We start from the raw sequence: 13,293 nt of genomic DNA, 5'->3' as shown, positions 1-13,293 counted from the left end.
CTCCCCGGAACACAATAGTTTCGTTGCCCGCACTAGTGTGTCCAGGGAAACATACTCTAAGATATATATATATAAATATAAATATCTATCTATCTATCTATCTATCTATCTATCTATCTATATATATATATATATACACACATATATATATACACATATATATATATATATTTATTTATCTACACACACCTTGTCAGGTTAATGCACAAGCACATAATTGCTGCGTGCCTCAGCTTATTGTATGGAAGGAGCGCTATTTTATTGTCTTTCGACCTCAACCCCGCCGCAGCATTTTCATAAAATGAAGCACAGCGGCTACCTGTCCACCTCTAAGAAAAATAGGGCAATTGATACTTCTCTAACAATAGCAAAGACTATTAATAGCCTGGCTCTTGGGGAGGGAAGGATTGAAGTCCGGCCGACAAAGATGCAAACTCAATACCCTATTGATCCAATCTATATATACATATATATATATATCCCAGAGCCCTTTGAAGTCTTGTTCCGGTTGAAGGCAAAAGAATTCTGAGACAGGTCGGTCAATAGGACAATCAGAGAACATTCAAAAGGGCATTACTTCTAATAACCTGTAGTACTGGGGATGATGCAACCGCATGGAGCATGGATAGCGTCGTCAAATAACTTCAATCAATCAGATTTCTTGCATAGCACGACTACTCACCCGTTAGGGTCTCAAGGCATGGGGGGCGGGTGGATCTGCAGTTCAGTTGAACATTGAAGTCGAATAGAGGAGGAAGAAATATAACTCTTATAGTCAGAATTTACAGTCTTTGACTCAAGAGAAGGTATCCTTGCCTCAACATACCGTATAATCCGCAATTACGAATTGCTAAGCATGGTTTAAAAAGACATTATTTCACCATTTAATTGCCTACTTAACATTTTTACCAAGATGTCTAGTAGTTGTCAGGAAGAAAAAATTAATTAGGTACGTAGAACAATTCCAGTGTAAACGGTGGTCCCCAGAGGGAAATCTCTGGAAAATAATTGGGAACTGGCTGGTACTCCATATATCACAGATGCAGAACAATTACTGGGGGATGTGACAGGGCCCTCCAAAGTCCCAGTATCTACTCATGTGCAAGTCGCTTAGCATGAAATAAAAGTTAAGAGGGCACTTTGCTAACAAGCAAATTCAATTTTAGGCCCCTGGGGTTCCAATCATACCAGTTACCACCGGTTTCACATTAAAGGGTCTATGAACTAGACACAAACTAGCTCTTTTATCTAGTCCTGCTTCTCTAACCATCTCCAAAAATAGGCATTCCAGAATACTTCTTTCGTTTGATGATGTCTTCTTGAGCAGCAGTTCTAAACTAGAAGCCCATGGACCCCAGGGATCCGCGATGCAAATTTACAAACAAATGTTTAGACAATTAAGTAATATCTGTAGATTAATAAAGTACCTATAAATAAAGAAGCAAACTGTAATATTGACACATTTTTCACGCTCTGTAAATGCGAAGGAATTTGACATCAGAGTATTAAAAATAAGTTGGTATTCTACGCTTTATTTATTGGAGCAGCGTAAGTACAGCGAACAGAATACAGTATGGGTAATCAGTGGCCTCTCTTAAAGCACCTACAAAAGAGAACCTGCTTTAGGACCAAAAAAGACAAAGCGATATACAAGGGTTTGGCATATCACTTCGTCTTTTAGAATTAAAAAACACATTTTGAAAAACTACAGCCTTACCATTAAAAGTACAAATTTGCTTTTCTATATTTGTGTGCAAATTAAGTAAAATATTTCATAATTTGTCTTATTGTGTGATGTTTACTTGTTTATGTATTTCTGTGTTTTGCTTTGAGGTTCTAATCATAGAAACTGCTTTGGTTTAGGTTCCCCGATTCCATTAATGATTCATGGGGGGAGGTCCCCAGATTCCATCAGAGGGGGTCCACAGAAGTCAAAAGATTAAATACTGCTGCTCTTGAGAATTGAATCCTATTGGGACATTTCTCCTTGGATGGCCATTTAAGGTGTTTGCAGTCTTATAGTAAAGACCACTTCATCTATAAGGGCTGTAGAGGACCTCTGTCCATAGGCAGTGGCTCATAGGAATCGGTATACAAATGAAGGCCCAATGAACAGTTAGTAGAGTGGAAGGAGTACAGCTTTTTGTCATTGAAGCACACAGTACGTGACCAATTATTGAACGTATTGCCCCATTAGGGAATAGGTTGTCACTGTCCCAGTGGCATCTGAGTACACTGTTATGTAAAGAACCATCTTCTACTTCCTGCTTGATAAAAGCATACAGCAGGCAATTGCAACCGGGAACAGTCCACCTAGGGCTACTCCCTGCCTGAACATAGCAAGTTTGAACTTGGTAATCAAGTGAGTGGTCTGGTAGGGAATAAAGGGTTAAGGCATTTGGTCCACTCTGCCCCAGATCCCTATTTATTCAGAGGCACTAAACTGTATGGGAATCATTCACTCTCCAGAGGACAATCTGACCGGGGTCCCCAACCTCTTATGTCACCAAGGCTACCGTAGGAGCAGACATTTCCATGAACCAATATTGGGACTGAAAAAAGAGGCACCTACCTCCATCCACGTTCCCTGCGACTGCATAAGGAGCACCACACATGGGTCTGACTTGTTCAGTGTGTCCCGGTCCAGCAGGTTTTTGCAGCAGACTCGTAGCTCCACTTTCAAGACGCATCCTGAAGGGACCACCCCCAATGGGGATTGGGTGGCCAGGTCTGAAATCTCCTCGATATTCATGTTCCAATCCTAAGCCACGAGGACAGCAGGGTAAAACTGTTCTGTTTCCAGAAGAACACCTTGGTTCTCTCACAAGCACTTTCCTTCAAAGGCTAAAGAGCAAATGCAGCAAGTATACGAATAAGATGGTGCTTAACCACAGCACAGTTCATTCATTTACAAGACATTGGAAACCTCCTAGATATGAATTTGGAGGTGCTTTAATAATTTCCTAGAAATTGGGTAGATCTAGCTGAGCACCAGATGGAAATCACTCCAATTAGCACCTTTCTTCTTCGTTGGCTTCAAGCAATCGCTCGCAAACCCATTCAACTAATATTGTTGTGTATCTCTAAAAATCATTAGCAACTGGATGTTGATTATGATAGCCGTTCTCCAAAGGAGAGATCAATGTCTTGGAGGAGATAGAAGATGTGCGAGCATGGTGCTTTGAAGAACTTCAGACAACCTCAAATCTTACATGTGAGATGAGTCCACGGGGGATATCACTGAACAGACACCGAAAAGAAGTTTGGGTTGTCACTTAAGAGTAAAGAGGCTGTAAGTCGCTTAACACTTGTGATGCTTTCTGACAGGTGTGACTCTATGAGGTCTTCTCATGGGATCAATCTTTCCTGCTGAGGCAGAGGAGAAGTCTCTGTTAAGAGTTTGTGTATTTACCGTGTCTCAGAGACCTCAACGTGTTTGCATTGATTTCAGTCGTGGTGTGCTGTCCGGGCCTGGATCAGCTTCAACAAGATAAGGATTCCAAGGTGGTTACCTGTAAGTAGAGAAGCTTTTGGTTAGTTGATAAGCCATACACGTGATAAAGATCATACTTCCAAATTAATTTTATAGATCTCATAACGGAAAATGCCGTATTGCAATTAGCGCTGTATCACAATTAGACAGTTAGGCTACCATATTTGATTGCGAAGTCCACACACTGGCCCTATTAAGCTTGCCCATCTGATATACCAGAGGCTATCCAGTAGGTCAATCCAGCACTGACTCTCCTCTCTAGCGAATTTTAAGATCTCAGGTCGCACTGTCCACTGCTCACATGGCGTTCGTATCCTTATGATTGACTTTCCTTCATAACTTTGAGCCACGGTTCTAACTATCTAATTTTTCCTTCTCTTTGGGATCACAACACAGTGACAGGCTTTGTATTATTTGGCAATTGTTACACCTTAAGTGCTGGCTCGTCTAGTCTTTGAGGTATGAACTCGAAGACGATCCATGTTTGTGCCTCTGTTCCCTCATTTGTTTTTGCTCAGAAAATTTGGGACACATGTATCAAAGTTCCATTTTCCATTCCCTAAATAGCACTATTTAGGGAATGCAAAATGGCATGTAAGAAAATAGCAATTCCTACTGAGTCGCAATCGCAATTAGGGAATCGCTATTAGAAAATGCTACTCAATGTGTTCCTATGGGCCTAAAGGACAATAGGTGCAAATGGTTTTGCATTACCTAACCGGGGGCCTAAGGCCCCCTGAAGCACCCGAAAAGTATTGTGCACATGTAAAGCTCGAGCTCTATATTGCACTTAAAAAAAAAAATGTGGGTGCATTTTCAAAAATTGCGCGTGGTCACCATCTTGGAGTTGATGGTAATAGCATTTCCTAAATGCCCAGTTTCCATTTAGGAAATGTTTGGTACATGTGCCAAGGAATCTCAAATAGCATTTCCCTATTTGAAGTTGCAATTTTAGGTAATCACAAAAAATTGTGATTACCTAAAATACACTGCCAAAGCCTTTCAACATCTTGAAAGGCAAGTTTGCATTCACAAACGCAGTCGCGACCAGTATGGCTCGCGGTTGGGAGTGGGCAAGGGGGGTCGCGCTGAAGAGGAGGGTCGCGGGGAAGGTCAGGCGGGGGGGGTTAAATTATTAATTTTTAAAAATAAAATAATTTAAACTTACCTTTCCACCGTCCTAGTCACGCATCTTCTCTGCTCCTGCTCTCCTGCTTCTGGCAGGGCAGGAACAGGAAGCAGGCAGCCCGGCTCTCTCCATTAAGCCAACCACAATGCTGAAAGCTGCGTTGTGATTGGTAGGACGGCACCCAGCCAGACGCTTATGGAGAGGCCATGTTCTCCATGTATGCTGCATTGCAGCCTGCATGGAGAAGGGTAGAGTGTGCATGACTTATTTGGGTGGCCCCAGAGGGCCGACCAAACAGTCTCTGCGCACTCAGGGCAAGAGTGGGCACACCACTCCTCTCCTACTCGCATAGCAGCACCTGCCCGCCCGCAACCAAACATAAAAAGGTAATAACTAAAAGCTATTACCATTTCATATTTCTGCTTCTCGCACTGCGAGAAAGCAGTGGGGCGATGCTCATCCGCCGTGGTGGAGGAGCCGCCCATGCAGAAACAGTCAAATGTATTGATTCGCACCATTTGCGAATGCAAAATAAGTTGCTACATGTGGCCCTTGGTGTTCTGGCCTTTGCGCTAGAAGTAGCCTGCTGAGATACCCCAGCGGCATGTGCCTTGTTTGAAACAATAACAAATTTTATTGACAAAGTGCCACAACTATCACTCAGGGAAACCACCTCTCTCTGTACAGGACTCCTGACTATTTCCAAAAGTATAGCTATAGGGAGAAGAAGTAAAGGATATATTTGTCCCATCTCCTCCCAAAATATAGTTTGTGATTTTAGATTAAATGTTGTTTTCCAACCACCTCTCCTGCAGAGCATATTTCTTCTGTGTGAAATGTAATTAAGCCTTAAATCTGTAGCCTTCAATAGTTATGTGCAAGCACAATCAAATTTGAAGGCCTTGGTAATCCGGGTTTACAAATCAGCTGTGACGATAAATTACTATCACCATCACTCTTATAACAGTTTTGGAATACAAGATACATTCTGCCTGAGCTTTGCTGAAATGCAATCCACAGGGGATACCCTTTTCTGTGTGTGCTCACAGTGGTCAGACAATGCCCAGCAGCGTACCACCTTTTCTAGTTGTTACAGCTCTGCTGACGTTTTGGGATGGGCGGTCGTTCAGGTGGGGAGATTATCAGCCGCGGCCAGTGCAGGTAAGAGCGGTGGGGCCAGGTTGGGGGAGGATTCAACAGACAACGATGAGGGAAAAATAAATAAATAATTTTCCCTCGTCGGTGTCAGTCGAAATCGCCACCGCCCCACCGCTCTTACCTGCATGGGCCACGGCTGGAGATTATTCTTGACATGTAGAGGGTTGAACTGGAAGGGCCAGGGTGGAAGTGGAAAATGTTCAGTACATTCATCTCAGGGATAGTTTTGAGGCAACAAATGATATTTCTGGACCAGAATCACATTTCTTTGCTTCCACTCAAAGTGTGGTAAGATGGGGATTTTGCTAGCATTAACTAGGAGATCCTCGACTAGAGAGAAACACTTAATGACTTATACTCTAAAAGACCCTCCCTGACCGACCAAGTAAAGAATCTGCCTGAAACTAAAGAGAAAAAAGAGCTCATCAGCCACCTGCACTAAAGATTCCCTGACATGAATATTATGAGAGTTGTTGACTTCTCTAACTTGAATTTTTGGTCCAGTATTTTGCTCAAGGGCAGGTTGCTACAGTCTCCTACTAATCCATAGGACTAAAGACTTTCAAAGTTTTGCCAGAAAAGCTTAGGTGCTGTTGTGGAACTTCCCACCTATGGCTGATGGATGCAGAGGCGCGTAGAAGCTGTTGCTTGCCTAGCAGGATCCCAGATCATCAATTGAAAATGGGCATATCTCATAGGCCTAAAAGTAAAGAAATTGAACCCTCCTGTAACTGGCAAAAGTGGACTGGAACCTGATTGAGGGGTCAGCACTGAAGATTATTTAACTATTCTTCAAGGTAGCCGTTCTAACAGGACCTATACAAAAAGTTGAGACTTGGAAAATATTTTACTTCTGATGACAGGGACACCCTGTCCAATTTACACAAAAAGGCTGGTATCTATGCGTCTTTATTTTATCAGATCTCAAGCTGCCACAGGTCTGCTTATTCGAGGAGACTTTTCTTGCAGTAGCTTCCTGCCTTGCCCCACTGAAGAACTTTGGCACCCAGAAAAGTTCCCAAGTCTTAAGGTAAAATCTTTCCGCTGGATCCACCATCAACCTCCACCAGTGACTTATTGCTGGGGCACCGAGAGTGCCTACGTCCAGGTCAGCCACTTGGAAAACACTAGGTCAAGTTAGTACCTTAGTGCATTCCCCACATGTAAATATTGTAAAAATGTCCAATGCTTCTTAGGTGAAGTTTTGTTCTTTGTGAGTTTTGATGCCAGGATCTGATTTGTTGCATCCTTATCACATGCATGTTCTCTCAGGAATTCCTCCCTTCATATGTCATACAGTTTGATCTTGTTGTAGCTCAGTCAAAACCCTTAGAAATACTCTGGCCTCGCCACCTAAATCTATACATAAACCATAGTATAGCCGGGTCTGACGGCTTAGTGGACTAATGCATCTATTGCCGGGTCCTGTGTTTGAACTCATGGTCACAGGTTCAATTCCTGGTGGGTCCACTCAGCCTTTTATCCTTCTGAGGTCGATACAATGAGTACTATTGAGTTGGGAAACAATAAACATCTGTTATTCAGCGCCAAGATGCCCCTTTGGGGGTGAACGGGCGCTTTATAAATACACGTTATGTTACAGGACAGCACGTGTCAATAAAACAATTCCAAGGCCCATAACTTGGCAAATTCTTCACTCAGAACAGACTCTGCTCAGAAATGCTTTTTGACACCTATATCTAAGCTGCTCCTAGTCCCTGGACTGCCAATCCAACTTTCAACACAAGGCTTTTCGTTTTGTTTACAAGTCTCAAGCTAGGAATATTAATGTAGAATATACAGAAATATGAATAGAGCAGATCTGCCTTAATCTCTTCGCCTAAACTTTAGCCAAAGAATGGAGATTGCTTTTTTGTGTCACGACCTTATCTTTCTGAAACCATGCTGTCTTGAATTCAGAGAACTACACCAGGTCTTCAGCCCTTTCCCCCATGAATAAACATTCTTGTGCCAACATCAGTGTACTGGCGCGTGACAAACATCTCAGGTCATTATTTAAAGTGATAACAAGAACCCTCAGATTAAGCTTTCTTGTAAATGCTGGTTGCACCTCAATGCCACTGATGTGACCTCTAATGTAACCAAAGTAGGATAGCTGCTGCAAAAGTGCTCGGTGTGGATTCAGAGAGCACGAAGAACCCAAGGAGAGTCCATTAGCAAGAGATAATAGCCTCGTGGGTGAAGAAAACGAGAAGGCTTTTGACATCCGACTTTATTGCCTATTATGCTGGGAATTCAGAATCCACATTTTCAAGAGCAGTCGTATAATAGTAGTGCACAGCGAAGATGTAATCATCACCTTCACAATCTCTCAATTATACAGACAGAATGTCTTTTTAACAAAGCAAAAAGCATGTTTCTAAAAATCTACATTCTCAACTACATAATTATTTATTCTACAGATAGCAAAGCAGTATAGTCTGGAATTTCGCTTATTTTATTTAATAAATATTACGCTGTTTGGAAAAACATAAAACAAAGTTTTCTCTGATTATTTGCCCAAACTTTTCACATCCTATGCCCATGTGCCCCAATCTCCTCACATTCTGTATGTGTCCCAAACCCCTCTCACCGCCTATACACCGCATATCTCATCACTTCATTTAAGTTCAAGCACTTTGTAATATCTGTCCATGTTATGCAAGCTCTCACAGTGTATGCCTTTCCCCACGGTACCTCTCACTGCCTCTTCTTAGAAATGTAGCTCCTCACGCTGGTAAAGTTCCCCATTCTATCTCAAATTGTCTTCTTATAAACATTAGGTTTCCTGACACTGAGGGGCCCATTAGGATGGCGGGCGGACTTTGTCTGCCCGCCATCCCAACGTAAAACGGGACCGCCCGCCATAAGGGCGGCGTCCTGGGGGGGCCATGAGGATGCGCACACTGGTGGGCGCATCCCGCATTTTTAACATTGCAGCGGGTGGTGCTCAAAGCACCGCAATGCTAAAAATGCACATTGTGCACTTCAATGCACAACATGACAGGCACCGTGCTGTGCCTATCAAGTTGTACAGTGAAGTGCAGGGGGGTACCATACGTACCCCCCATGTGCACCCCCACCCCCGCAACGCGCCCCCACAAGACATTCCTGCATGCCTTTCCATGTCAGCAATGCTGCCACGGAAAAGGACTAGAAAAAATGGTTAGGGGTTCTGCCCACCTCACCCTCCCGTACCTGAGCAGGAGACATCCACGGATGTAAAAAGTAGAGAAAAATGGTACTGAAGGGATCAATCCACTTTTATTTCTCAAACAAGAAACAATTAATTTTCTTGTGATTAGCAAATTAAATCAAGGAAGTATATCTATAAGTTCATATATACATATATGGGCGGGCAGCCAGAGAGGCACAACAAAAAACAATTTATATACAACACATCACATGTACATTTTATACAAATATACAACATATAAAATATCAAAAACACTTTTATGTACCCTAAAGACAAAAAAACATATGTACAAATATATATATACACACCAATTTACATATGTATCTCCTCTTAAGGTCTAGTGGAGTATACAATAAAAAAGGTAGTCCCAACAGACAAGCACCAGGGGGTTAACACATATACCCAACCTATATTTGTGTAGGTGCATCAATGAACAAATCAAATTTTTCTTGTATTAAACTAAGGGACTCCGTTCAAAGCCAAAGGTGTCGACGCAGTCGCGGTCGCGTTTCAGCCAGATGATATAGGCTTCATCAGGACATGGGTACTCTCATATGCACGGCCCTGGCCAAATCTAGGTCAAATATAATCAGTCAACACACACACCCACCCAAGAGGGTGGGGTAGGTGCCACCGTCTCGGCTCAAGTCTCGAGTAATCTTAATCTCTTCACTGTGTCCGCCCAACACAATATATAGAATCAAAATAATTTGGTTCTTGGGGGTGGTTCAAGTCACACGATCTTCCTTCAATCTCCAACTGCTCCAATGGCGCGAGGAACCGGTATCGGCTAGCAACGTCTTCCTCCGGGAATGCACCCGCTGCATAAGGGCGGCGTCCTGGGGGGGCCATGAGGATGCGCCCGCCACACTGGTGGGCGCATCCCGCATTTTTAACATTGCAGCGGGTGGTGCTCAAAGCACCGCAATGCTAAAAATGCACATTGTGCACTTCAATGCACAACATGACAGGCACCGTGCTGTGCCTGTCAAGTTGTACAGTGAAGTGCAGGGGGGTACCATACGTACCCCCCATGTGCACCCCCACCCCCGCAACGCGCCCCCACAAGACATTCCTGCATGCCTTTCCGTGTCAGCAATGCTGCCACGGAAAAGGATGTCCCCTCCTCACCCAATATTGATGGCGGTGTCTAACAGACACCGCCACCATATGAAACCCTTTTCTGCCCGGTCAACTCCTTGACCGGGCGGAAAAGCAGCGTTCGGCCTTTCCGTCCGCCGTGGTCCCGCCCGCCATGGTATTATGGAAATGGGTGGCGGGCGGGGAAGGATATCGGGCGGATCGCCAGCGCCCGCATGGCGGTGGCGATCCGCCCGACATCCTAATGGTGCCCTAACTTCCCAACCCATCTGCCTGCATTCTTTCTATATGCCCAACCACTTCTCCCCACCTCGCTGACCCCTAAGTGCCCACAAACATCTCAAACCACATATACTGTATGTATTTAGCTGTGCAGTGAGATACATAGATGCTTTCAGTTACTTTCATATAGTTTGTTCATTAAATGGAAAAAAATTGCCTTAATTTTTAGAGAGACAGAATTAGAGTATAAATTAGAGAAATTATTCTGAAACCTCACAAATGTTGGGTTTTCCCCTAGAAGACTGTGCATGGTATTTCTACTTTCTTTATTTCTATATCTTCTCTAGGTGTAAAAAGCTTTGTTAAGTTGGTTGATTTCATTCGCAACTTGATGAGATTGAATATATGTATATATAAATGGCTTTTTTTGACATGTTGAATGTTAGGTAATGTAATGATGTATTGAATTCCATTGTGTGTTTAAATGTACTGTAAATTTATGTGACGATATATGTACAATATGATATAATTTAGTTATTGTCAGTCTGTTTTGTATTAACGTGACATTCTGTATGGTAGACGATGTGTTCTTATTGTGGTTAAATGGATATCCATTTTTCTACAAAATAATTCAAAATAAAGAGGGAAAAATTACTGCCAAGATAAACATAATAATTTTTGTTTATCTTATTTTTGGATCGGAAATCTGATCTTAACTAATGGTGGTGTGGGTAACTTTTTCTAGTTCTTAATTTTTAGAGAGACAGAATTAGAGTATAAGTTAGAGAAATTATTCTGAAACCTCACAAATATTGGGTTTTCCCCTAGAAGACTGTGCATGGTTTTTCTACTTTCTTTATTTCTATATCTTCTTTACAAATTGCCTACTTCTGAGAGAGAAAAAAGCAATGGACTGGCTTGTTTGAATGAATTTCACCTGGTATGAACTTCTAAGGCTGTAGTCTATCTAGTCCATCATTTTATTGCCCATCATCACATTCTAGAGAAGGGACAGCCATATGCAAATCAGTCTTAGTCATTATCAACTGGGATAGTCCAGTCGACAGTGAGGTCAGGTACCTCCAGATGAGATCGCAAACACAAGCGTATGATGGACAGAGCGCTAAAACTTTTCAGACACTCACCCCTAGTCGCAGGTCTGGGTTGAATCCATCATCGTTCATTAGCTCACTTCGCCATCCCCATTCAGACTCAGCCATATGCAAATCAGTCTTGACCCCGTGCTTAATGGGAACAGTCCATCCCAAACTGCGAATCCAGATCTTCGCTGTACTGGAAACAAGCATGCTGGGACCGGTTTCGGGGTAACACTCTTCATCAGCCAGGCAAGCTTGAATCCGATGATGGATTCAACCCACATCTGTGAGTGTCTGAAAAGTTTCAGTGCTCTATCCATCATCTCCTTGTGTTTGTTTTGTTTGCCCTAAGTTGGCGGGGTATGCCCAGACGTGGGTCCCTTGCGCACTTTGCCACTGGATCCAAATTAGCCTGGCTGATGAGGGGTGTTACCCTGAAACCGGTCCCAGGATGCTTGAATTTGGTCCAGTAAGGATCCTGGCCTGTCAGTTTGGGCTGGACTGCTCCCATGAGACACAGGGTCAAAACTGATTTGCATATGTTTGGGTCTGAACTGGAGTGACTGTGTGAGCTAAAGAACAATGACAAATTCAACCTAGATCTGTGACTGGGGGTGAGTGTCTGAAAGTTTCAGCACTCTGTCCATTATCTCCTTGTGTTTACCTCCAGATGAGATAGCAGGCAACGCCAGACCTGTTTCAGCCTTTCGGCTCCTTCAGTGAGGTGCAACTTGAGTCCACTGGCACAGAAATGGGCAGGCCGTTTTCCAAACCACCACAGTTTCTTTGCCCAAAAAGCCACTTTAGACATACAAGCCATATGCAAATTATTCATAGTCCTGCTCCAATAGGAACAGCCCATCCCATTCTGTTTGCCTGGTGCCTTCTAGATGTGAACACAAGCAACTTCGGACCAATTTCCGATTTTTGGGCCTCCTCACAGGGTGCACCTTGAGCCAATGTGCTCAGTGTGCCATAGAAATCAAGCTGCTTCTGGTTAATGACACCCAAACAGGTCAGAAGTGGTCTGAGATTGATTGTTTCCCATTCAGAGGGGGCTTGGCCCAGCAGTTCCGGCTAAACTATTCCTATTACATCAGGACCAAGCTTGATTTTCATGAAAGTGTTTCTTGCCTGGAGTGACACATTTTGCAAATAAATTGGACTGGAATACAGTTCAGAATAATTACCAATTAGCTGAGATTAATTCAAACATTACACTCATTAACTTTTTGTTTTACTCCTTACGACTAAAAGGGCTTCTTACTGCTCATGCTTGTCTCAATGGTCCCCAAGACAAAAATGGGTTCCTTCCCTCCACTTCACCTCTTTCATTCCCCAGGTTATTTTTACTAGCAGTCCTAGCCGACTACCCTACCTTCACCTCCAACACTGCGTCAAGAATGTGCCGGTTCCTGCAGGTAAGAACCTGGCTCAATGGAAATCATAATCCACCAATCTCTGTGAAAGGACTTCCAGGGAGGGAGTATAGTTAGAGCAACCTCCTGATCAGTGCGGAATAGGGAAAAAAGGGGCATGGGGTAAGCGTACTTGTGCAAGAGAAGACCCCCACACCAGTGAGGATATGTGACTGAAGAATGCCTATGCACATCCGAAGTAGATGCTGATGACATGAGCGATTTGAGGGTTGGAGCGGCAAGGTATATAATAAAAAATGGCACAATGATAATCACATCAGCGTTTAATTTGTGCAGGTGTTTTCCGATCCTCAGCACTGGTACTTTATTGTCATTACTAGCTCTAAATGCAGTCCACCACATGGGGGCGCCGTCCTTTTAATTTTGGGATGAGCATAACAACTGTGTTTATTAAGTCAATATACATAGAACATGAATAATACCAGCCTCTCATGCCTTTCTTATAGCTTTGTGTGGTC

General features: G+C 43.2%; 1 protein-coding gene across 1 annotated transcript in view; it reads right to left on the bottom strand.

Annotated features, from left to right (window-relative positions):
• Window positions 1–13,293, bottom strand: part of LOC147661186 (copine-7-like) — a 398,468-nt gene that overhangs the window by 263,041 nt on the left and 122,134 nt on the right. Inside the window, exon 2 of the mRNA XM_086951257.1 lies at window positions 2,573–3,512. Within this exon, the coding sequence (XP_086807383.1) occupies window positions 2,573–2,752 (180 nt within the window). The 5' untranslated portion in view covers window positions 2,753–3,512. The remainder of the gene's footprint in view (window positions 1–2,572; window positions 3,513–13,293) is intronic.

The sequence above is a fragment of the Lissotriton vulgaris genome, unplaced genomic scaffold, assembly GCF_964263255.1.
Source record: "Lissotriton vulgaris unplaced genomic scaffold, aLisVul1.2 SCAFFOLD_1226, whole genome shotgun sequence".
Taxonomy (NCBI): domain Eukaryota; kingdom Metazoa; phylum Chordata; class Amphibia; order Caudata; family Salamandridae; genus Lissotriton; species Lissotriton vulgaris.
This window is presented reverse-complemented; position numbering and strand designations above follow the sequence as displayed.